Source organism: Carcharhinus amblyrhynchos, chromosome 8, assembly GCF_965287045.1.
Source record: "Carcharhinus amblyrhynchos chromosome 8, sCarAmb.v2.hapA, whole genome shotgun sequence".
NCBI classification, from domain to species: Eukaryota; Metazoa; Chordata; class Chondrichthyes; order Carcharhiniformes; family Carcharhinidae; genus Carcharhinus; species Carcharhinus amblyrhynchos.
This window is the reverse complement of record NC_137331.1, coordinates 74,385,391-74,412,011: the sequence shown is the minus strand read 5'-3', so window position 1 is coordinate 74,412,011 and position 26,621 is coordinate 74,385,391. Positions and strand designations below refer to the sequence as shown.

At 40.4% G+C, this 26,621-nt stretch overlaps 1 protein-coding gene across 3 annotated transcripts in view; it reads left to right on the top strand.

The window, feature by feature from the left end:
* Positions 1 to 26,621, top strand: part of efr3a (EFR3 homolog A (S. cerevisiae)) — a 182,133-nt gene that overhangs the window by 58,250 nt on the left and 97,262 nt on the right. For all 3 annotated transcript variants that reach the window (XM_080194277.1, XM_080194276.1, XM_080194275.1), the window contains exons 4-7: positions 7,209 to 7,285; positions 14,372 to 14,499; positions 21,776 to 21,926; positions 25,835 to 25,956. In XM_080194277.1, the coding sequence (XP_080050403.1) occupies positions 7,209 to 7,285; positions 14,372 to 14,499; positions 21,776 to 21,926; positions 25,835 to 25,956 (478 nt within the window). The remainder of the gene's footprint in view (positions 1 to 7,208; positions 7,286 to 14,371; positions 14,500 to 21,775; positions 21,927 to 25,834; positions 25,957 to 26,621) is intronic.

The following is a 26,621-nucleotide window of genomic DNA, read 5'->3' as shown; positions in this document are numbered from 1 at the left end:
CCTCTCATCCTCCTCCACTCTAAAGAGAAAAGCCCTAGCTTCCTCAACCTTCCCTCATAAGACCTACCCTCCAAACCAGGCAGCATCCTGGTTAATCTCCTCTGCACTCTCGCCAATGCTTCCACATCCTTCTTATAGTGAGGAGACCAGAACTGAACACACTATTCCAAATGTGGTCCCACCAACATCCGGTATAGTTGCAGCATAACCCCATGGATCATAAACTCAAACCCGCTGCTAATAAACGTTAACATACTATAAGCCTTCTTCACGGCTCTATCCACTTGAGTGGCAACCTTCAGAGATTCGTGGATGTGTTGTCAAATAGGATTGGTTGTCAAATAGGAGGCAGAGAGTGGGGGTTAATGGGTGCTATTCGGATTGGCGGTTGGTGACTAGTGGAGTGCCCCAGGGGTCGGTGCTGGGGCCTCAGCTATTTACCATTTTATATAGATGATCTGGAGGAGGGAACCGAGTGTATGGTGTCGAAATTTGCTGATGACACCAAGATTGGTGGAACGGCAAATTGCGCGGAGGGTGTGGAGAGTCTGCAGAAGTATCTAGATAGGCTGGGCGAATGGGCCAAGAAATGGCAAATGGAATTTAATGTTGGCAAGTGCGAGGTGGTCCACTTTGGCAAGAATAATGGTAGGAAGGACTATTACTTACAGGGCGAAAAACTGCAGCAGGCGACGGTGCAGAGGGACCTCGGGGTCCTTGTGCATGAGTCACAAAAACCCAGCCTGCAGGTGCAGCAGATGGTCAGGAAGGCTAATGGGATGCTGGCCTTCATAGGGAGGGGGATTGAATATAAAAGTAGGGAGGTCTTGCTGCGGCTGTATAGGGCATTGGTGAGGCCGCAGCTGGAGTACTGTATGCAGTCTTGGTCGGCTACTTACGCAAGGATATTTTGGCCTTGGAGGGAGTGCAGAGGAGGTTTACTAGGCTGATACCGGAGTTGAGGGGGTTGAGCTATGAGGAGAGGCTGAATAAACTAGGCTTGTACTCGTTAGAGTTTAGAAGAATGAGGGGAGATCTCGTTGAGACATATAAGATGATGAATGGGATGGATAGGATAGAGGTGGAGAGGCTCTTCCCGCTCAGAAAGGACAGTAGGAATTGGGGACACAGCTTCAAGATAAAGGGGAGGCGGTTTAGAACGGAGTTGAGGAGGAACTTCTTCACTCAAAGGGTGGTGAATCTCTGGAATTCTCTGCCCGTTGAGGTGGTGGAGGCTGCCTCGCTAAATATTTTTAAGACGCGGGTTGATGGGTTTTTGATAAGCGAGGGGATTAAGGGTTATGGGGAGAGGGCGGGAATGTGGAACTGAGCCACGACAGATCAGCCATGATCTTATTGAATGGCGGGGCAGGCTCGAAGGGCTGGATGGCCTACTCCTGCTCCTATTTCTTATGTTCTTATGTGAACCCCAAGATCTTTTCTGTTCCTCCGCATTCCTCAGAACCCTGCTGTTGACCCTATAATTGGCATTCAAGATGTCCTACCAAAATGAATCACTTTATGAAATATCTTCTGGAAGTAGATGTATAACACATCAATGGCATTTCCCTTCCCAACCTTGTCAAAAAGCTCAAGTTAGTTGAACACTATTTTCCCTTAAGAAATCCGTGCTGGCTTTCTTTAATTAACCTGCATTTTCTATGTTATGATTAATTTTGTCCCAGATTTGAGGTTTTTCAAAGTTTCTTCAATACAAAAGTTAGACTAGCTAGTCTGTAGTTGCTGGGCTTATCTTTGCTTCCTTTGAACAAAGTTGTAATATTTGCAATTCTCCAGTCTTCTGGTACCATGCCCGAGTTGAAGGAAGCTGAAGAATTACGACTAATGCCTCTGCAATTTCCACTTTCACTTCCATCAGTATTCTTGGATGCATCTCATCTGATTCTGGTGCATTATCAGTTTTATGTACGAACAGCCTATCCAGTATCATCTCCTCATTAATGTCTCAATTGTCTCCTGTTTCAAAATGACTTGACTAACAAATTTTTCTTGGTAAAGACAGATACAAGTATTCATTTAATACTTCAGCTATTCTCTCTGCCTCCATGCATAAATCTTCTTTTTGGTCCCTAAGTGGACCTCCTCCTCTGTCCACCCTTTTTATTATATATATTTATACCCGCCTATAGATTAAACTCTTTGGGATCCCTTTGTATGTTGACTTCCAGCCTATTTATATATTCCCTCTTTGCTTTTCTTGTTTGGTTTTTCACCTCCACTCAATTTTCTGTATTCAGCCTAGCTCTCAATCGTGTTTTCTACCTGGCATTGTCACAAGGCACTTCTTCATCTTTAATTTATTTTGTCTTGATCATCTAAGAAGCTTTGGATTTGTTAGCCTTAATGTTCCCCTTTGTGAGAATATAGATCGACTGACTATGCCTGAATTGTCCCTTCATCGAAGGGAGCCCTTTGTTCAACTACTGTCTTTCCTGCCAACCATTTTCTCCAAATTAAGATAAAAGCAAATTACTGCAGATACTGGAATCTGAAACCAAAAGAGAAAATGCTAGAAAATCTCAGCAGGTCTGGCAGCATCTGTAAGGAGAGAAAAGAGCTGTCAAAGGATCGTCTGGGCTCAATGTCAGCTCTTTTCTCTCCTTACAGATGCTGCCTGACCTGCTGAGATTTTCTAGCATTTTCTCTTTTAGTTGACTCCAATTTATTTGGCCCAGATCCATTGTTATCCCATTGAAGTCGCCCTTCCCTATTTAATTATTCTTATTCTGAATTGTTCTTTATCCTTTTCCATTGTAAAGAATCCCTAAGTGCAGAAGAAGGCCATTTAACCGATTTTTGCGTCTGCACCGACTGCAATCCCACCCAGTCCTTATCCCCATAACGTTATGCATTTACCCTAGCTCGTCCCCCAGGCACTAAGGGTCAATTTAGCATGACTAACCCGCCTATTCTGCACATCTTTGGATTGTGGGAGGAAACTGGAGCACCCAGATGAAACCCATACAGACACGGGGAGAATGTGCAAACTCCACACCGACGGTGACTCAAACTGGGAATCGAACCCGTGTTCCTGGCGCAGTGAGGCAGCAGTGCTAACCGCTGTGCTGCAGAATTTGTCAGCCAATTTCAATGTCCCAGAAATCTAAAGGCCCCCTTCCTTCACCACCTTTTCAGTCATTCCTTCATCTGCTTCATCCTTCCTCCTATTTCTGTACTCACTTGTGTATGGTCCTAGGAGTAACCTGGGGATGACTACTTTTGAGGTCCTGCTTACTGATTTCCTACTTGGCTGTCTAAATTCTACAGGATCACTCCACTTTCTGCCTATGTAATTTATACCTTTGTGGATCATGACTGCTGGCTGTTCATCCTTCCTCCTCTGTTTTGTGTCACTCAGTGACATCTTTGAGCCTGGCACAAGTGAGGCAACATACCATCCTGGATTCATGTCCGTACTGCACAAACGTTTGTCTCCTACCCTACCCTTGATGAGTACATGGGATTTAATGGGATTGAGAGCTATAGATAGGCCTGGTAGGTATGGATATGATCGGCGCAACTTGTGGGCCAAAGGGCCCGTTTGTGCTGTAGTGTTCTATGTACCAAATCACCTTTTCACAGTTGATGTCTCAGTCTTCCTTGTTTTCCACTATTCAGCTGAGTCATCTCGTGCCATGGACAATTTTGGTTCCCCATCTGCACCATCACTTTCAACAGTATTCAGAACTGAATATTGGTGGCAGGGTGAGATGCACTCAGGGGACTCTGCCTGTTCCTATCTTACTGGCAGTCACCTTTTCCTGCCACTCTGCATACTCTTAATCTGTGGGATGACCGCATCAGTAAAGTTGCTATGCATAACGTGCTCAGCCTCGTGGATGCCCCACAGTGACACCAGCTGTTTCTCAAGTTCCAAAATCTGGAGTTCAAGCAGCTGCAACTACCAACCTATAGAAATATTTATTCAGGACACAGAAGGATCCGGGGTTCCTACATAGCACAGAATGTTGGAGCAGCCCTACCATTTCCTTAGTTAACACTCTTGTTACTTCTAATAAAACTTATTACTGTAAATAAGCCTAATACTAATAAATCTTACTATAAGTTGTCTCCATATAATTTACTAGTTGTAAACATATATAAATTACATTGCAGGCTGCTTTTGACACAGCTCTTTATTCAACTCTGTATCACTTTAGTAATGTAATTCTTGGCTTTAATGCAAGATTGTGATCACTTTCATGATAAATAAATGTTCTTACTACAGTATGTGTTTAAAATTTTTCGAAACTTAACATGGTTTATTTAAATATTTCTCCCATACCACTTCTAGCGTTTAATACTGGCTATTCTAGGGCATGGGGTTAAACATATTAATTAAACTAATGTAATTTAATGCTGATTGGTAAAGGATCATCTGATCATCAGTAAAATAATATGGTGTTTTTGCTGTGCTGTGAGATTGACGTACAGGAGTGTACAGTAGAGACTAGAAACACTAGGCGCCAAAATGTAAAAGTGACTTCTCTCCTATACAAGTAACTTGCAGCTGTTGCTAGTTTGTTCATCATAATTTGTGCATTATCTTTTGCTTCAATGGTTAACAGTGCTATATCACTTGGACTTTTGGCTAAGATTAAGCACCAGATCAAGCCCAAGATGGGGTGCAATACCTTATCTTTTCAGCTTGGCTCTTGTCTGTCTCTCTTCTGGGGACCTTGAATTGAATTCAGTTGGATTTTGAATTTGGCTTTTGGAGCAAGCAAAGAATAAATTTGGGTTTGCCTGGTCTACTCTGATGATTGGCTTTGTAACTTCAAGGATGGAGTAAAAAAAAATTTAAATAAGATTAACAATGCTATGCTGCACCACAAATTTCTTTATTTCAACACAGAGTACTGTTTTTGAAGACTTCTGAATGTCCTTTTATTATTGGAAGCATAGTTTAATTATTTAATATCTTATTAATGTGTATATGGAAGTTAATATTAAAGACTACATATTGTGGGATCTGAGACTAAATATCTTAATTCTAAAAACAATGATACTCTACCTTTGCACAATATTTTCTATTTATTTGAATTCCAATGTTTTCTTAAATCTGCTACTTATTCAGAATTTATTGTGAAGGAAGGCCTTAATAAAATCTTGCAAAGTTCCCTGTTGTATATTGACATCTGCAGCAAAGAAAGGCTGATGATGACTTCATTTGTTACAGCTGTGGTGCCATTCATGAGGTGGTGCGGATGGGATCTTGAATTTCACAAAATATTTCCCTTAATAGCCTTCATTCTGCTTTGTTCCTTCCATATATTTGTGCTTTCATTATATGGCTCCATCTAAGATCTAAATTAGTCATAGAAGTAAATTTTACTCTATGCTGCAGAGTATCTATTTGATCCAGCTACACCACCAGATGTACAAACCAGAGTATGTCTGTTGAATTACTCATCCATAATAAATGGGTCATATCAATGAGAATGCCCCAGTTGATTTTAAGTAATACAATTTCAGTTCAATTCATTACTTCTAAAATCAAAAGTCAATTTCTCTGTGGTTTGAATAAGCAAAAGACAATTGGACATTTCTAAAATGTATATCTCAAATGATTTCCAACTTATTCTTTGCACAAGTATTACTTCTTCAGGTGTTAATAAATATTTTTTACTGGGGTTATTCTTGGATTGGAATTTTGTTTCCTCGTTTTAACAGGGTTCCTTTCCAAAATGTGAATTTTCTTAGCTTTGACCTGACAGCTGTGATAGACCCCTAGAATCTTACAGACCGGTCATTTAGGGGAGGCGATGACCTAGTGGTATTATTGCTAGACTATTAATCTAGAACCTCAACTCATGCTCCCGTTTTGAATCCTGCCATAGCACATGATGGAATTTGGATTCAATAAAACACATCTGGAATTAAAAATCCACTGATGACCATGAAATCATTGTCAGGAAAACCCATCTGATTCACGAATGTCCTTTAGGGAAGGAAATCAGCCATCCTTACTTGGTCTGGCCTACATGTGACTCCAAAGCCACAACAACATAGTTGACTCTCAACTGCTTTCCAAAAGCAACAATGGAAAGGTAATAAATGCCAGCAAGCCAGTGATGCTTCTACTTCTATGACTTAATTTAGGTCTTAAATGGAGCCATATAATGAAAGCACAAACATATGGAAGGAACAAAGCAGAATGAAGGCTATTAAGGGAAACATTTTGTTGTGGAATAAAAAAGAAATTGGCCTGTGCCAGTTATATGAAAGAATAGTCTTAATTTATTCCCATATCCCAGCATTTTTCACTACAAATTAACCTTTTCAAATACATGCTTTTGAAAGTTTTTATCTGTTTCCCACAACCTTTCAGGTAGTGGATTCCAGATGTTAATAATACTTGGAAAAAAATTCTTCTAATTTTCCTTCTCGTTCTTCAGCCAATTATTTTGAATCTTTGATCTTTAGTTGCCAACCCACTTGCCAATTGAAATTAGTTTGCCCTGTTTGTCTTATCGAGGCTCCTCATAATTTTGAATGCCTGCATTAGATCTCCTCTTAACCATTTCTGTTTGAAGAAGGATAATCCCAGCATCTACAGTCTCTTCACATCTGAAATTCCTCACCCCTGGTATCATCCTAGATAGCTGCCTCAATGCCTATCCTTCCTAAATTATGTGTCCAGAATCATACAATGTTGCAGAGATTTAACCAGACTGATTGGCATTGACTATGAAAACATTCTCAAATCACTGCAATTGGCTTTTTTCCATTGGACATTTTCCAGTTGGATGTTTTCACCTTTGATTTTTACGTCCTGTTCCGTACCTAACAACCTAATTATATGATTACAATTATCTAAATATTCTCCCAATGAAACACCTCCATTTGACCTACATAATTGCAGCTGCCTGTATTTAAGCCTGGTCTCCTTTACAGCCACTATATGATAAGAACCTGTGTGGCATGGCAACTTGCAATTGTAGCTGGTTAATCTTATAACGCTCCTTGTGTCAACATGCATGTCTTCTAACACCCTATGGGGCTGCTCTGCTTCTTTTCCTCCCTAATTCCTGCTCTGTGTACACTTTTTTTTGTTCTATTGCTGTTTATTATAAATTTTCTGGGCACCTCATCTCCTCTGCTGCTGCGTCCTGTTCCCCCTTCCTCCTCCCCCTGCTTGGTCAATTTTTAGTAGTTAATTAGTTAGTACATTTGTATTTCTGCAGGAGTATGTGGCTGCTGTGGTGCTTTCCGCCCACGATACAAACGTCTGGTAGATAACATCTTTCCTGAAGACCCAAAGGTAAGTGAATAATGTAACAATAAGAAAATGTTTAACTCTCCGGTTTCAGTTGAACTTCATGGAGCTGAAAATACTATGAAACTCAAATAAATTAACTGAATTTGATCAGGTTTTTCTCAACCAGGACTAATTTAGTAGATGATAGGCACACTTCTTTGTGTTGTAATTATCTCCAAGATCATTAGATGTTACAGGCTTGGTATATTATTGGTCAACATGACCCATTATACTTCAAATACCGCTTTGTACGCTATTTTTAGTTTGGATTGGCAGATTCACATCACTCAATCAGCATCTGAATTTTGAAAAATGTCTCACATTTCTTTGAGCAGTATGGATAAGCCTAGACTTTGTAGGGGAGTGACTCATTCTTGGTAAGTGAGTGAGAGAAGTGTTTGTGATCGGAAAATAAAATCTGTGTATACACGCCAGGTAGTAATAACCATCATTACATTTTCCCAGTGTTTCAAGTAGTTCACTGACCTATTGATATTGCTCCTGCTGCTATGTTGTAGCATGATTATTATTGATTGTGACATATTTCAGCCAGAGAAAGAAAACCAAACAGTACATTGTAATACCACTACTAGATGATTGGATCTGAATTTCAGTAGCTGAAGACTGCCATCCTGAAATTATCTTCTTGTTTATCCTCTCAACATGATGGTTGCCACCAGGTGATCTTGCATTGCATTGTTGAAAATGAGCTACTTCGCAGCTAGAAATAAAATTTGTCACCAGCTCATTTGGTCCATGAATTGCAGCATGACCTTCAATAGTAAAGAAGTAACTTGGGGTAGAGGGGGAGTGGAATCAAAACACAAGACCAAGAGAAGAACAATACTCATTGTTTCAGGATGCTAAGAGCAAAGCTGCCTGCCAACCTTTGACTCGACAATGTCTGTGAACAATGACAAGTGCGCACCATTTGAAATGGTGTTTTTTTTTAAAGAATATTTTTATTGAAAGTTTTCACTTTACATTTGCCACAAAATGCAACAAGTCACCAAAGACTAGTACTGTACTGTACTGAGTGTAACATACAGAAAAGACTGGAGAATGTTCACACACACCATTCCAGTATTGCTGTTGTAGTCAGCATCTCATTCCATGTGAATAAAAGGATATTAGAGTGGAGGATCTCATGATAGCAGGATAAAATCATGAGCACTGCCTCCTCCACAGGATAACAGATAAAATATACAGGATCCCTTTTGGGGTGATGTATACAAATCCAGTATCTCAGGACTTTCAGCCAATGAATGGATAGAACATAAGAACGTAAGAAATAGGAGCAGGAGTAGGCTGTCTAGTCCCTTGAGCCTGCCCCGCCATTCAATAAGATTATGGCTGATCTGATAGTGGTTCAGTTCCACTTACCCGTATGCTCCCTATAACCCTTAATTCTCTTATTGGTCAGAAATCTATCTACCTGTGATGTAAACACATTTAACGAGGTAGCCTCCACTGCTTCAATGGGCAGAGAATTCCAAAGGTTCACTACCTCTGGGAGAAGAAGTTCCTCCTCAACTCTGTTCTAAATTGACTTCCCCTTACTTTGAGGCTGTGCCCTCTAGTTCTTGTTTCCTTTCTAAGTGGAAATAATCTCTCTGCTTCTACCCTGTCTAGCCCCTTCGTTATGTTATATGTCTCTCTAAGATCTCTCCTCAGCCTTCTAAACTCCAAGTACAGACCCAATCCACTCAATCTCTCCTCATAAGCTAACCCCCTCATCTTCAGATGACCCAAGCAAGTAGCAACATCAGACTACCACCATCAGTACAGCTATAGCAAAGTAGCATGTGCTGTCACATACAGGAACCAGCAAGCCAAGGATGCAAGCACCTTGCACAGGCTCACAACACTACATTCCTCCCTCCTCTGCAACCAAACCAGAGGTATCAATCAGACTCCCTACAACGCTGCAAAATTAAAATCATTTTCCAGTAAAGAAACCCTACCGACAAAGAGGAAGCGTCAGGACACTCAACAACAGAACATCTTGGGGAGGGATACAACCTTCTTCCTCCTGTCAAGATAAGCGAAACCCACTGGGATAAACTGTAACAAATCCAAGCCGGTATCATTGTCCCATCCATTCGGATGAAGAGAGAGAGCCTTTGAGGAGCATTGGGATTGCCCAATAAATGCCTGATGTAATCTTTCAGCATACACTTTTGCAAGGAGAATACCAGGAACAGAGCAGCATAACTCTTGCATAAATAGCCTCCCCCCTCCCCAAAAACCAAAAGTCAATTAGACTGGAAGTCTCCATATAAGACCACTTGGAGAGGCAACCTACAAATTAAAACTGCCAAATCAATTTAACTTGTGCAAGGGCCCAACCAGATGCAAAATTGGGCATCATGAAGAAAACTTTTACAGGCCAATCAATGCATTTTTGTACTTGATGAATTTGTTGACAGTGTAATCATAAAACAAATATAGCTGAATCCTCAACCACATTTAGTATGATATTAAAAGCCTTTGACCTGTATTTTAAACTCCTAGTTATGGAGAGCACAATGTTAGAAAATATATAAAACATCCCAATAAAGCATCAAAAGGGCAAAGAGACCCCAGAGTATGGAAGACAATATTCGAGCAAAACACACGATGACCACAGACCATGTCTGTGTGGTATAGTTTGAGACAAAGAGTTTAGTGCTGAGGCAAGAAGAAGCTGAGAAACAGCTGAAAGGCTTAAGAATGAAGCTTTTTGAAAATCCTGATAGTGTACCCAAACCACACTGCATTTGGAGTGAGCAGATGACTGTGAATGAAGAAAAATTATCTGATATAACCCAAAAGCAGCACAAACTGCAAAAAGAAAATGAAGCTATTCCACAAGGAGATGTGTTCCTACCAAAACTGAGCTGAAAGAACTCAACTAGAAGTGTAGCCTGGCACAAGAGCAGGCAGAAGAGGTACACCAAGAAGTCACTGTCCTGAAAGACACTTAAGAATCAAAATGTGCTTGGAAAAAAAGATGTTGAGTACAAGAGAGGGCTAATAGTTGAAGTGCAGTGAGAGTTGGCACAAGGTCAACATGAAAATACACAGTTGAAAGATCAACTAATTGTTCTGCAAGTTCAAATGTGAAAGGAGTGCATAACCTTTTAGCAGCAGGAAGACTATCTTAAACAGAATGCAAGAGGAGCAGGAAAAGAAGTCAAGAGACACTGTTGAAGTAGAAAACACAAGGCAAAGCAATGGAGCTTTGCAATGAAAAGGAAAATGTTGTGAAGTACCTTTTGCATGCTAGGTTTCTAGCCTTTTAACACCTCCGGACACAGATACAGAGAGACACTTGACTTTCTAACAGCAGCCTCCAGAGGGAGATCTATCTTCAAACAGCAGAACATCAGAGAACAAGACCTATTTTTCCAATCTCCAGGCACAGAGAGAGAGAGAAACAGAACTGCTGCACTGTAAAGATTCAATACAACAACTCGGTTATTTGTCTCTGTAAGCCTCAGGTCAAAATTTGTTCCTCCGGAAAATTATAAAGAGAAGCAAAATGAATTTAATGTCACCCTGAATGAACTGAAGAACCATTGGCAGTGAAGACTCAGCAATGCTCAATATTCCAGAAGGAAGCCAAGAGGAACAAGAGGCTAAAGAACTAAATGAATGGAAATGTGAAGGCATTGTAAAGAAAAACCATAGAGCTTTCCAAGCTGTCGAGTGGATACTGTGTCTTTAAGAAATGTATTTGTGTAATGTTTGTTGTGTAGGTTTTTATTTCGAAGCCATTTCTATTTATACAGTGCCACTTTATCTACAACCGGCATCCCGCATCTTGATACTGCAGAAACATCATTGATCCTAATTGTTTGAGTGTTTGTTTAATCTGGGCTAAGCAATTTTGTTATTTTAATGTCTTTCCTTGGAGTTTTCAGAGGTTAATTAGTTTGATGGGAAAGTCATGAGACAACAGAGCTGAGAGAGAAACAACGAGTTGCTATATTGCATAATTATAGAATGGTAGCCCTCTTCTCGCTATGTGGGTGCATGCGTGTGTGTTTCTCTGGAGGCTGCTGTCTGAAAGTTGGAAGACAGGTGTCTCTGTATCTCTGTCTAGAGGTATTAGAAGGCTGGAAGCCTAACACACCACTTAAGCCTATGTGTATTTTTTTTTGCTAAGTGATTTTGATGAGGGATTTATGTCCAAGGGAATATTGCTTTAATTGGAACTCTAGAGAGCTACCAGTTAAGAATTATACTTTGCCATTTTTAATGATATCAATTGGTAAAAGTTATGCTCACTATGTTTGTTATACTTTAACTGTGTTGTTGAATAAAGTTTATTTTAATAAAAGCTACCTAGTGGGTCACTTGAATCACACCTGCAGAGGAGCATCTTAAGCTCATACTAATGCCAAAATCAACAAAAGTTGGGGTCCAGGCTAACTTCATAATATGCCTTGGAGTTTCTGATCTGGTCCTTGACAACACCAAAGCCAGAAGTAGCATGACTACAGAACTGAAACAAGCGAAGACTTCACCAGAGACAGACCAAGACAAGTGTGTACCAAAATGAAGGACAGGAACAAATCTCTGCTGCGTTTAGAGAAGGGAAAGACATAAATAAGATCAGAAAATGTAAATCCACGCTGCAGACTGAGGAACTAGTTAGAAAAGCATTGGATGTCCCAAACTTACTGTCAACCATTGATCTGATGAAAAATGACATGGCCAAAATGAAAATCAAGAATCTAGAATGCCTAGAAAAAATTGAACCATTGCAAGAGTAAGTAGAAGTTTCCACAGCATGGTGACTAACTAGCAGAAGAAATATTTTTGAAAATGAAAGCTTGAAGGACAGCACAGAGGAATTAGTGCTGCTAAGGAAAGAAAATCTGTTCAGTATAGAGAACCAACCATCATGTACAGAAGATGAGTTTGCTATGAAAAATTAAAGCTTGCTGAGTTTCAAAAATAAGAATTGTGAAAAATGGCAGCAACAGGAAAATGAATTACTGATGAATCAGAACAGTTGCTTGAAATGCAGAATTAATGATCAAAACTGATAAAATATTGGAATTTCATTATGAAAAGTGCACTGAAATTCTTGAACTTTGATCCGGTCTGAAGAACATGCAAGACGAGATGTGCTGCATGGAAGAATAAGTTCAGTCTTTAAAAGCAGACAAAGGAAATTCTAAGAAACAGATTAAGGATCTATGAGTGAACTGGAAATCTCTAAGGAGCAGTCAGTGACCATGGAAGTAAGATTCCAAAAGGAACTGAATGCCCGGGCGAATTTGTTAAGCTTGTATAAGGATTCTGCAAATAGCTCAGAAATAAGGACAATTGAGCTCAATTGAACAGATGTGTTGAATGAAAATATTAAGCTCTGAAAGAGAACTGAAAAATAAGAGAGTTAACAAATATTTGTTTGAAATTGTGACAGAAATGGATAAAAGACAATTTATGTTTTGAAAATCAACTTCCAGAAATTGAAACCAAAAGAGAAAATGCTGGAAAATCTCAAGTGTGGCAGCATCTGTAAGGAGAGAAAAGAGCTGATGTTTCAAGTCCAGGTGATCCTTTGTCAAAAGGTCAAAGACCCTTTTATCCAGGATGAACTTGATGGACCCCGTAGAAACAGAACATCCCAATCCACTCTGTGACAGAACTGAGTGAACATTAACTCACAAAGAAAGATTGTACTGTTTGTGTTGAGACAAAAAGACTCGGCAGGGGAATGTAGTGTAAGGGTGTTCAAATTAATAAAATTTAACATTGGAACTGGAGAAACAGAACCACCTACAGTACAATCTTGAGAGACTTATGACAGTAGATAGAGGGTTGCAGGCAGAGCCTGGGAAAAGTTGGCATGATGATAGCACCTAGGTAAGGCTATACCATGGAGACATGCATGCAGTTATAGTTTACTAATAAACAGTATGTTCAGCTGCCCAAACTTCCAGATCTTTCAGTGAAACACCAAAAGATGTAACAACGCTTACCACAATATTTCCTCTTGATTACAACCTTATTACCCTAGGGGTCAACTCATGCTCCCCGATTTATGATTGTGTTTTCTTTTTTCTGTTGTTTTGCAATATTCTTTGTCACTCCCTCCATGCTTACACCATCTTTGTGCTTTTTGTATCTGCCATCGTGGTCTCTGTCCCAAGGATTGCTTTAATTGTTCTTTTTCTTTGATGTAATATGTTTTATTTAAAACTAAGCATTTTAATCAGTCCTAGAAATGAAGTACTGGATTGTCACCAGTCAGACTCTGAATACCAAATGTGGAATCCATGTCAACAGGGATGCTTCTTGCATGTGGGATGTGTGGGTTTCAGTTGATGCATACTTTTTGTTTTTGGACAATTTTGCTTCTAATCAGCTTGATTCTTCCATTTACAAATGTGTTAGTAATTTAGGTGCCGCCTGGTGGTCAAAGCATTGACAGCAGTACAAGCCATCAGCAGATTTAAGCTGACCACTCTTGAGAATGAAATTGCTTATATTACACGAGTGAAGCTTGCACTCTTGTTGGAATTTTATTCCTAAATATTGCTAGATTTTATTGATTAACCTCAGTGGGTTAACCACATTGATTTTGTTGAATTGGGCTATTAGCTGTGTGGGTAATCTGTGCAGAATTATAGATAAAATTAAGACCATTTTGACCTGTTCACAGGATAAAATCCAAATGAGTCACAAAGCTTTTTTTAAGCTTAACTTTCATGTTTGCAACTTTGAAATAATCAGATCTATATGACACCAGAATTTGGTTTGCTATGCTATTGTAATTTTAAGTGTTTATGGTGCTGACTGTAAATAATGTTAGTTTGTGATTGATAGAATCAACTTTGAAGGCTATTTTTCAGGTTTGGGTATTTTATCAATTGAAACTAGAGGGATTGATTCTCTATTTGGGAATGCTTGGTGGGCACAACACTTCCCATAATGGATGTGTGTTATACTCTCTTTCGGGGGCATCTCTCACCTTGAGCATTAATTAATTTAGCTTTAATAAAATAAATAACATGAAGGCAGCATCTGGTATAAAGAATGGACAACAAGCTTTTTAAAGTTGAGATTGCCCAATCCATTTCTTGTTATCAGGATGGTCTTGTGAAAGCTGACATGGAGAAGTTGACCTTCTATGCAGTCTCTGCTCCAGACAAACTGGATCGAATAGGGAAGTACCTTGCGGAACGGCTCAGTCGGGATGTCGTCAGGCATAGATATGGGTAGGTAATTTTGTTATTTAAAAATTGAAAATATTCAATTAAAATATCAATACCCAATAAAAAGTTATTTTAAAAAGTCAATTGTTTAAATGATTCAGTATGTACCAAACGTATTAAGTTAGTGTGGGTAACCACAAAACATATAATTGTTCAGGATATACAGCCTCTGATTTTCAGTACTTAGCTGGGTAAAACACCTGTGCGATTTGCACTGTGCCTCAATGGCTTCAGAGAGTATAAGAAAAACTGTTGAGCGGTGGCTAATTTTCAGGCCCTCATTACTGAGACTAAACCTAGAGCTTCTCATTCCTTGATCACCTGATCACGTCATCTTCGCAGTTAGCCGCTTGGTACAAAACTTGTGTATTGCTTAAAGAAGAGATGTGCTGTTGGAGCTTTTCAACTTGCACTTATCAGAAGAGAATTACAAGAATACAAAATTTCAAAGGGAACAACAATTGATACTGCCTGAGTAAAGAGCGCTGATTGGTAAGGGCATTGACATAGAGAATACACCAGGGACTAGTTTTCCTTCAAGCATTTGTTTAATTGTAAAAGACACAAAAAAAATTGAATCTGATTTTTTTTTCAACTCAACAAACCTAATTTTTTAACGGAACCTCTCCATCCCTGAACCGTTCTGGTAAATCCCCACTACAAGCTCTCAAGGACGCTCTCCTCTTTCCTAAAGTGCTGGGTGCAGACTTCTATTTGGGGCTTAACTAGAGCTTTATAAAGGTTCAACATAACTTCCCTGCTTTTGCACTCATTGTCTCTATTGAAGAAGCCCAAGATCCCCTAGTCGTTCTGTCACTATGTCCTGCTAAGTTCAATGATTGATGCATATGCACTTTTAAATATGTTTCTGTACAATTTTTGGAATTTTTCTAGCCATTAAGTCTTTGTGCCACTCCCTATTCCCTCGGCCAAAATGCATCTCATTACTTCTATTTGGAATTGAACCTGCTGCTTGTTTGCCCGTTAGCCTATCTATGTAATGTAACGAGATTCATTATCTCACGATTTCATACCAAACTTGGAGCGGCAGATTAGCAAATTTTGAAATCTTACCTTGTTTTTCAAGATTCAAATCATTTATGTGTAGCAAGAAAAAACAGTGGCCCTAGTATTGAGCCTTGGCGACCACCTTTGTCTGTAGCCCTCAAGTCCAAAAAAAAACACACCACAACTCACTCCTCCTGGATGCACCCCCCGCTCTAAGCATTGGCATCTTATCAACTGTCATTGTCAGGAGAAAAGACAGGCAGGATGTCAAAGTAACCAAGGCCATATGTGGTGCTGACTGCTGGACAGATCACAGACTCATTGCCTCCAAAACGAGGCTCCTCATCAGACCCAAGAGGCGACCAGAAGGAAGCAAGGTTATGAAAAGAATCAATGCGGCCAAGCTAAAGAACCCCAGCATTGCTTCAGCACTAGCTGAAGACTTAGAAATCAAGCTCGCTGACGTACACCTCGCAGGCAGCACTGAGGACGACTAGGAACGCTTCAGGGTTGCTATCCATACACCTGCGCTGAAGATGCTTGGGCCCTCCACCCGCAAGCAGCATGATTGGTTTGATGAGAATGATGAGATACAGGCTGTACTTGTTGAAAAGTACAGTCTTCATCGGGCCTGTCAGAACGACCCATCTTCAGCTGCCAAGAGAAATGCTTTTACTAGTGCTCGCAGGACAGTCCAGAATAAACTGCGTAAAATGCAGGATGCCTGGCTGAGTGCCAAGGCAGATGAAATACAGGATATGCTGACAGAAACAACTTGAAACGGTTCTATGAAGCCCTCAACACTCCCTATGGACCTCAATCTCTCAGGAGCTTCCCCCTTCTGAGTACAGATGGTACAACTCTCATTACAGAGAAGGCTCAGATCCTGCAGAGATGGGCTGAACACTTTGAAGCCGTCTTCAACCGACCTTCGTCTATTAACGGTGAGGCAATAGACAGGATTCCCCAGGTTGATATCAACAGCGTCATGGATGACCCACCGGTAGTAGCCGAAGTCACGAAAGCTGTCAGCCAGCTATCCAGCGGCAAAGCCCCAGGGGCAGATGCCATACCCGGCAGAGATCTATAAAACTGCTGGTCCTGCACTTATCAAGAAGCTTACCGAGTTGCTTTTGGAAGCAAGGATCCATTCCTCAGGAGCTTAAAGATGCTTCCATCATACACCTCTATAAGAGGAAGGGCAATCGGCAAGTATGCAACAACCACCGAGGAATCTCGCTGCTCTCCATCACCGGAAAAACCCTCTCGAGTCCTGGTAATTAGTCTGGTCGCTCGTCTGGACTGGGCCTGCTTCCAGAGTCACAGTGTGACTTCCGCAAAGGTCGTGGGACTACTGACATGATTCTTGCTGCGCGCCAACTTCAGGAGAAGTGTCAGGAGCAGAATTGCGAGCTCTACACAATCTTTGTTGACCTTGCGAAAGCCTTCGATACTGTAAGCCGACAAGGCCTGTGCAGGATTATGTCAGAGTTTGGCTGCACCCCCCCGCCCACCCCCAATTCATTCAGATGGTACGCCAGTTCCATGGTGGCCAGAGTACCAGATGGTGGAGAATCCTCTGAGACATTCCCAGTTACCAATGGTGTCAAATAAGGCTGTGTGCTTGCACCCACACTGTTCAGCGTGATGTTTACTGCCATGCTGAATGATGCCTCCCAGGACAGTGTTGATGGAATCAGCCTCAAGTACAGAATGGATGGGAAGCTTTTCAACCTGAGACTTCAAGCTATTACCAAAGTGAAAGAGACTGTTCTGAGAGATTTCCTCTTTGCCGATGACTGACTGCACCCTGTATGCTGGCTCAGAGTCAGAGATGCAAGTCAGTATGAACAAATTTTCCATGGCTTGTGACAACTTTGGACTCACCATCAACATTAAAAAGACCAAAGTCATCCACCAGCCTGCCCCTCGTGCACTGTACACACAACCCATAATCACAATCAAAGGGCAGAAACTACAGGCAGTGGACCAGTTCACTTATCTTGGCAGCACCCTCTCTCAAGCAGTGACTATTGATGCAGAAGTTAACTGCAGAATAGCAAAGGTAAGTTCTGCTTTCCGTAGATTGCACTCCACTGTATGGGAACGTTGAGGAATCAGCCCAGCAACAAAACTGAAGGTCTACAGCACCGCAGTACTCTACTATCCTATATGCCCGTGAAACGTGGACTGTGTATCAAAGGCATGCAAGGCAGCTCAGTCATTTCCACATGACTTGTCTTTGCAGAATATTATGCATCTGCTGGCAAGACAAGGTACCAGACACTGAAGTTCTCTCTAGAGCAAGTCTACCATCAGTCCACACATCGCTGATGAGAGCGCAGACCCGGTAGGCAGGTCATGTCATCTGTATGTCAGACGAGCGCATACCCAAGCAGCTCCTTTTTGGGGAACTCTCTGCTGGAAGACGCTCGCATGGAGGGCAGAAGAAACATTTCAAAGACACATTCAAGGCCTTCCTGAAGTTGCTTGACATTGACACGACCACCTGGGAAACGCTGGCACAAAACCGCCCTACCTGGCACTGCCTCATCCACAAAGGCTGTCAAGCTCGGTCCACTTTGGTAGGAATAATGGTAGGAAGGACTATTACTTAAGTGGCGAAAAACTGCAGCAGGCGACGGTGCAGAGGGACCTCGGGGTCCTTGTGCATGAGTCGCAAAAACCCAGCTTGCAGGTGCAGCAGGTGGTCAGGAAGGCGAATGGGATGCTGGCCTTCATAGCGAGGGGGATTGAATATAAAAGTAGGAAGGCCTTGCTGCGGCTGTATAGGGCACTGGTGAGGCCGCAGCTGGAGTACTGTGTGCAGTTTTGGGCGCCGTACTTACGCAAGGATATTTTGGCCTTGGAGGAAGTGCAGAGGAGGTTTACTAGGCTGATGCCGGAGTTGAGGGGGTTGAGCTATGAGGAGAGGCTGAATAAATTAGGCTTGTACTCGTTAGAGTTTAGAAGAATGAGGGGAGATCTCATTGAGACGTATAAGATGATGAATGGGATGGATAGGATAGAGGTGGAGAGACTCTTCTCGCTCAGAAAGGATAGTAGGACTAGGGGGCACAGCCTCAAGATAAAAGGGGGGCGGTTTAGAACGGAGTTGAGGAGGAACTTCTTCATTCAAAGGGTGGTGAACCTCTGGAATTCTCTGCCCGTTGAAGTGGTGGAGGCTACCTCGCTAAATATTTTTAAGACGCGGGTTGATGGGTTTTTGATAAGAGAGGGGATTAAGGGTTATGGGGAGAGGGCGGGAATGTGGAACTGAGCCACGACAGATCAGCCATGATCTTATTGAATGGCGGGGCAGGCTCGAAGGGCTAGATTGCCTATTCCTGCTCCTATTTCTTATGTTCTTATAACTTAAGCGCGAGCTGTACAAGTCCACAGCCACCAGCGCAACAACTACAGTGTCTACACAGGTCTGTCCAATATGTGCCAGGGCATTCCGTGGCCTGGTCAGTCATCTTCGGACACACCGCAACCAGCCTCAAAATGACTAATGGTGTCGAGGTCCTCACTGATGACGGTAGACGAATGACAAGAAATATTGGCTTCTACTGTATGTCTTTCTCCAGTTATTTTGCTATGAATACATCATTCTTCTCCTTTGATTTCGCCTGTCCTGTGGACCTACCTTTTGATGTGGAGATGCCGGTGTTGGACTGGGGTAAACACAGCAAGAAGTCTCAACACCAGGTTAAAGTCCAACAGGTTTATTTGATAGTAAATGCCACAAGCTTTCGGAACGCTGTTCCTTTGTCAGGTGAGTCACCACTCACCTCACGAAGGAACATTGTCCCGAAAGCTAGTGGCGTTTACTATCAGATAACCCTGTTAGGCTTTAACCTGGTGTTGTGAGACTTCTTACCGGACCTACGTTTTAGCACATAAGTGTCAATCCCCTTATCTCTCCTGATTGTTCTTCCCTAGTCACATAGGTAAATACTTGCGTTTCTCACTGGTATGGTAATCTGCATATCAAAACACCCCTTCAGATGGTTTCACTTATCAATTCCCCTTTTTTATTTGATCCAAATTTCATTTTTCAGTCTTAATTTTCCCCAATTCCTCAGAAGTGAAGGCTGAGAGTGGACTTGATAGAGTTGCTCAAAACACGAGGGACCTAGTCAAGAGTCTGTCGAGTAAACTACTCACAATAGGAGGACCAAGAATTGGAAGATACCTATGTAAAATGAATAGCAAAATAACTAATGGTGAGAAAAAAAGGTGCATAGAATGGTCATGATCTGGAATGTACTGCCTGAGAATGGTGGAGGCAGATTCAATAGTCGTTTTCAAAGGAAATTTGATCTGATGTTGGAGAATTATCAAGGCTGTGGGTAAAGACCTGGAGAATGGGTCCCATGAATTTGCATGACTGACCAAATTGCGGCATCTGCGTTGTAACTGTTCTGTGATTCTGATTGATACTATGATATAATTGTCATTCTTTGCCCCAGTATTTGCTTTTGTAATGTGCATTTTGAGTATATCAATGGAAGACATCAACATTTTCTTATTTAATCTGTTTTAGCTGTTTTAATATTCCTTAATCTGTCCCTTTGTTCTTATATAGATTTTAGTCCATGTATTGCACCTTTTGCTTTCTCTTGTGCCTTAATCCAAAAGCAAAATACTGTGGATACAGTGAATCTGAAATAAAAATTGAAAATATTGGAGATACTCTACAGGTCAAACAACATTTGTGGAGAGAGAAACAGAGTTTATGTATGAGATTGATGACCTTTGTTAGGAAATATTTATAGTTTTAACAAATTTATTTTTGTATTTGTGTGTTGGGCATAAGGTATTGCTTTAAGTTTTAGTTCCATTTCTAAAAGTTGCCTGCAAATCTATGGGTTTCTTTAGATGCCTGCATTTGCTGAGGTTTTTTGACATCTCTAAAGTGAACATCATAGAAAAATTGAACCATTGCCTAGCAACTAGTGGTTGACAGAGATAGCAAAAGCAGTTGGTTCAGTTGAGAGAAGGTTACTGCATTTGAAACCAGGATTCCACAGACACTCAGTGCAGGCAAGGCAATGCGAATGGACAAAACAACTCCCAGATTAAAGAACAGAAATATCCCAAAAACCAGGGAATGATAGGAGAAATTTCCTGGAAGACAGTGAAGTCAAGTAATAGAAATCTGTAAAGTAGGTCTTGTTCAGTGAAATGAAAGAATGAAGCAGATGAAGAGACTCTGAATTTAAAACATAGCCTGAAGCTGATATAAAATGAAATAGGCTTGCAAAAAGTCAGAAGATCTGTGAGGACTGCCAGTAGTTAGTGACTCCTTACTAAGGGCCTGTGTGGTAGTGGTATTCTGTTGGTATGGCGGGGAGTGTGTGGGGAAGGCAAAACCTGAATGCAGCTGGCATTCCAGGGCTGTGAAACATTTGAAGGAGAGGCTGAAATCCTGGAGGTCGGTCCTTGATGAAAACGTCTGCAAAAAAGCGTGAGGAGTTCCAGTGAAACCAGTTGGCTTACAATATGATAAGCATTGGAGGAGGGGGGTGGTGGTTGCAATTGCAGTTGTACAGGATATTGATGAGGCTTCACCTGGAATACTGTGTTTTGGTCCCCTATCTAAAAAATACGTAGCAACATTGGAAGCAGTCTGAAGGAGATTCACCAGGTTAATTCCTGAGATGAGAGGATTGTCCTATCAAGAGAGACTCAATAGTCTGGGTGTGTATTCCTTGAGTGAGGGGTGCCCTATTAATGACCTGTTTAATACCTCTTGCCTTCTGCACTACCAGAAGTCTTCCCTTTTACTTCTCTTCTCAGCAATCCTTCCTCCCTGCCACCATCTTCCCTGCCCTTTATTTGCTTAAAACATGCTGCATCTCTTAACTTTCTCCCAGTTCTGATGCAAGGTCACCAGCAGGAAGCACTGTTTCCTACTACAGAGATGCTGCCTGATTTGAGTATTTTGCGCACTTTCTGCTGTTATACCCTCCAGTTTTTGATCAGAAAATAGTCTGTATTGACAAGTAAACAATAAATTGCTGTAAATGGAAGATCTGTTAAATTTCTTTGTCTCTGAGGGAAACACACTCTTTTCTCTGTAGTATCCCTATATAACTAAGCTTCTCATCCTTGACATTAGTGAATCTTTTCACCCTTTCCATGGCCTCATCACTTTTCCTAAAGTAAAACAGATGATGTAGGGGATGGGGGTGGGGGAAGGGGGCTGATTAAAACCCAGGTGATTTGTTATATGTAATGGCTTTGCTCAATTTGTTGCCTGTAGATATGTTTTCATTGCGATGGAGGCATTGGATCAGCTTTTGATGGCCTGTCATTCCCAAAGCATTAACCTCTTTGTTGAAAGTTTCCTTCAAATGGTGGCCAAACTATTGGAGTCTGGAGAGCCTGAGCTTCAAATTCTTGGCTCCAATTCGGTAAGTAATGTGAGCAGGCATGCTTATTTAAATTGGATATGGATCATGGGCTACCCATGCAGTTTAGTTGTTCTCCCAGCTAAAAAGATCTATGGCAGAAAGTGTTAGACCAGTTTTTGTATAAGCCTTTGTGAAATCCATTGTGCCAAATCATATTTTATTCCATATCTATGGAGCATATGTCTACCTAATCACTGACAGATTGCAGTGCCCAATACAGGTGCCCTTACTTCATGGTTCTGATGTGCCCTTACTTCATGGTTCTGATATTAGAATGCTTATTCTCTTTGTTTTTCAATTTCTTGTGACTTCAGTAGGAGATTCCTTATTTCTGTTGTTTCCTCACGTAATTTTATTGACCACAGGTGGCATTCCTTTTTCCTGCTTTCTCATGAAATCATAAGATGGAAGTGTACAGCACAGTACTACAGCCCATCTGTTGTCTGTGTTGGCACTGAGTTATCCATTTAGTCCCACTGCCCCTATTCTGTAGAAACAGTGATGTCCTGATGTTTCTTTTGGTCTCAATTTGGTCTGTACCTTAAAACTTCATTTACTTGTCTTGGTTTCATATTCCTCCGTGCCCTTGCCTAATAAAAGTCTTTGGATCTTAAATTTGAAATTGTCAGTTGGCAATTTTTTTTGGTATGGAAATGTCTTAGGCTGATTAAGAAATAGCACCTGGTACCTTGAACTAATATTTAAATAAACTCTAAATCAACCAACTCAAGAAAACAATGAGGGGTGGAATGCGTTCATAACCTGCAGGCTACTTAGTAACTTGGTAGCAGCAGAGATGTGGAAGTGCTGGGATTTTGCCTCAACCTTTGTTTAAGTAATCTATGTAAGTAGAAAAGCTTCTTAGTTGACCTTTTTCCAATACGTGGAGTGAAATAGCTTTTTCACTTCAAAAGTATGATTCTTTTGTTTAAGATCAATGGATTTGGATTGTACAAAAGGACTGTAACGAAACCAGGGGATATGGTGATCCTGCAGGCAAGTGGGTTGAGGTTGAGAATCAGCCACAATCATAAATGATGGAACTGACTTGAGGGGCAGTATAACCTGTTCCTACTTCTATATCTTGTGTTCTTATGTAAATGTTAAATAATTTGTATTCCTGGAAATTAGTAGTGGTCTTCAGAATAGCATAGATATAAGGAAGATGTTTTGTTAATTGGTAATGTAATGTAACATCTTGGGTCCTGAATACTGATCCTCTCCAGCTTATATAATATTTAATTCTCCATCCAAATGTTCACAGCAAGATGGGAAATGTTAGGAATGATGTATGGCTTTACAACAGCCTTTGTTACTTTACAATTCAAAACACTAACTGTATCGATTTATTAACTCTTATGAAACATAAAACCACAATAATCTTAGCCTTCATAAGCCTTTATCTTGTTTAATATGATCTTTTCAGGCAGAGTCTGTATATCCTCTTTGACACTTCTAATTGTTACAGGTCTTCTTTATGTTGGACTAGGAAATTTTAAAAGTGGTGATTACAATATTTCATTTTTCGCAAAAAGCACAATGTTCCTCTTGCTGTTCAACAAAATGCAAAAAGCCTTGAATGCAAATTCAAAAAGAATATCTTCTCTTTCCAGGAGACCAATATTGACTTGACGTACATTGTGCTGAGATTGTGATTTTCTCATTTTTACCGTGGGTCTTCGGCAGGGAAAAATGATACGCTGCCAGGATTTCCAAATGCCTAAAGGAAAACATTGCAGAAAATATTTTTTAGGCGTCAGCTTCATAAGTCATCAAGTATAGAAATATCTAGAAACCTGCTGTTAGATGTAGCCTGATAACTAGAAACTTCCTGGAATTTCTTTGCAGCCCCTCTGAGGTCCCACATTGGCTTCAAGCCATTACATCTATTATAGAATCATAACCAGACGTTCTGCGAGCTGCAACCTCCCTGCTGATTCTTGTTATTTTCATGGAGATATGAGGTGTTCTCTACGTTTCAGAGCATTTGTGTGTTTTAGTTATCAATGCATTGATTACTTAAATCCTGAGATCATGGGGCTTGAAGTTTCAAAACTTTGATTACAAAGAGTTCTCATACACTTTTTTAAAAGAACTGTTGTCTTTTAACTCCTTATATAGCTGTAGCACTGGTTATTGTTGGATCACAACGAGGAATTTTCTAGATATTACTCTTCTGTTATCCTCTTTAATTCTAGCAGCTTGAAGCTATACTATAGGCAAGCTAAGCAAGGTTTTCAGCATTAGAATCATTTAAAAACTTGTCTGCTGATAAATCTTAAACTGAATCTGCCTGAGTTAGATGCAAGGGATTTTATCTTCATGAAGCAGTCTTTAAGGCTGGCAGTGAAAGTCAAAGGTCATAACCCAATTATTTTGACCAACAGATGAGTAGTGAGCCTTGTGCGAATCACAGGCTTTAAAAACAGACATTTAATGCCAGCTGTCAGTGCAAAAGGGGAATTGGAGAATCTGAGAAAGTGCTGATTATTACCTCCCCTCTGCTGGGGCTTAACTTTTGTACAAACTGAGATGTCATTCTGAAATTGATTGCAATAGCCATTGAAAATTGCAAACAAAATTACAACCTTTCCAGAAAAATGTTAATTATTGCAATCATAAAGCAGCACTATTTTTGCAGAATTACCACTTCTGACTGGTTGGAAAATGTGCCACCCTTGGCATTATTCCAATGTTAAACATACTATTTGAAATAAATAAATAAATGTATTGAGACTGGGAGCGTTATCTCTGCAGATTATTGTTTGCTTTATATTTAACAAAAATAGTAACTCTTAACCATACAATATAACTATTGATAAAAATATAACTAGTTTAATAAACACATTCCAGGAATGAAATGGAGCTAATTTATGCCAGGAACACAGATCAGAAATGCTTTATTATAGAGGCCTCTGTCATGTATTGAAATTGCAGCTGATAAAACATCTAGTGAAAATATATAATTCTACACCAGATGGATAAATATTTCTGTTCCATCTGAGAGTGGAAATGTCCTCAACATTTATTTTGATATGAGAATTTTTGCTTTCCATTGAAGTCAGTTTTTCTTTGAGAACATAACAGATTTAAAAGGTAAATGCAACAGATGCAGGTAGTAGCTAGTGTACTGCTGTGTTTTTAAAAAATCGTCCAAAAATTCATACTTTGCAAGGGTGTGTTGTCCATTGCATTATTCAAGTACTTCTCCTTAGAAATTCACCATTTATCAACCTGTGCATTCTCACCTGTAGTTATGTTCTTGATACCTAGGAAACTTAGTTGAAATTATAACTCTTTTTAGCTGTCCAATCATGTGGATGGGCAAATCTGAGCTTCAATCAGTTAGGACCAGCATTTTAGCTTAATTTATTTATTAATGTCACAAGTAAGCTTACATTAACACTGCAATGAAGTTACTATGAAAATTCCGTAGTCGACACACTCTGACACCTGTTCGGGTACACCGAGGGAGAATTTAGCATGGCCAATCCACCCAAACGGCACGTTTTCGGACTGTAGGAGGAAACTGGAACGTCCGGAGGAAACCCATGCAAACATGGGGAGAATGTACAGGCTCTCCACAAACAGTGACCCAAGCTGGGAAGTGAACCTGAGCCCCTGGTGTTATGAGGCAGCAGTGCTGCCCTATTACCACTCAAAACATTAATGATTCCCATTGCTTGTCCAGCTTGGAGCAGCCTAATTCTTTGAACATTGGTTTGTAAGTCTATCTGGCTTTAAATTGCAAGAATCCCAATCCACACGACAATCCAACCTTCTAGGTCCAGCAGTGATCCAAATTATCTCACCAACCAAGAGATCTCTCTAACACTTCAACTGAAAGTTGTATTTTTAACAATTCATGAAAATGCCCATCTTAGTAATTGTTTTGTCATCTTTCCTAGTTTGTCAAGTTTGCAAACATCGAGGAAGACACTGCTTCATATCATAGGCGCTATGACTTCTTTGTGTCTCAGTTCAGTGCAATGTGCCATTCTTATATTGATGATCTGGAAAGCAGAAATAAGTGAGTACATGAGGTTGGTCTTAATTATGGTGATTCTGTTGTGCATGTCATTTGTGATGTGGGAAGTATTATTTAAAAACCATTTCTCTTCGATCATTTTTAGACATTATATTGTGTTCATATCATGGTTTTGGTTATTAGTTTGCACGGAAAGCTGTAAAATATCAAAATAATTTTTTCTAGTCTTTGACAGTACAGATGGCTTTCTGATGCAAATGAATCTCAATCAGATTGATGCAGACAGGTTTTCACTACGCCTTCACACAACTGACATCAAGAGCTGCAGTTCTCAGATTTTAAAAATAAAATCCCTTAAACCTTGAAATTTCTGTGTCAAGGAAGGGTGCTAATTTAATCCCTGGAACAATGTGCTAATTAATGCAGAAAAGTATTCTGATGACGCAAGCTGTGTTTCAGTAGCATAATGTTTCTATTTTAGTCCATCTCACAGTTCGTTTAACTCATGTAAAGTCTGTTCTTTTGCTCTAGGTGTTTAATTTGCAAGTTGATAGTCAGACACTTGTAAAAGTAAAAGCATCTACATCGTAACCTGGAAATATTCAGCAGGCCTGAATGAAAGGTCATCAATTTGAAACGTTTGCCAAAAACCTCCAACCTCGTCCTCGGCTAAGATTCTCTGTGTCGCTTCATTGAATGGAGCGTTG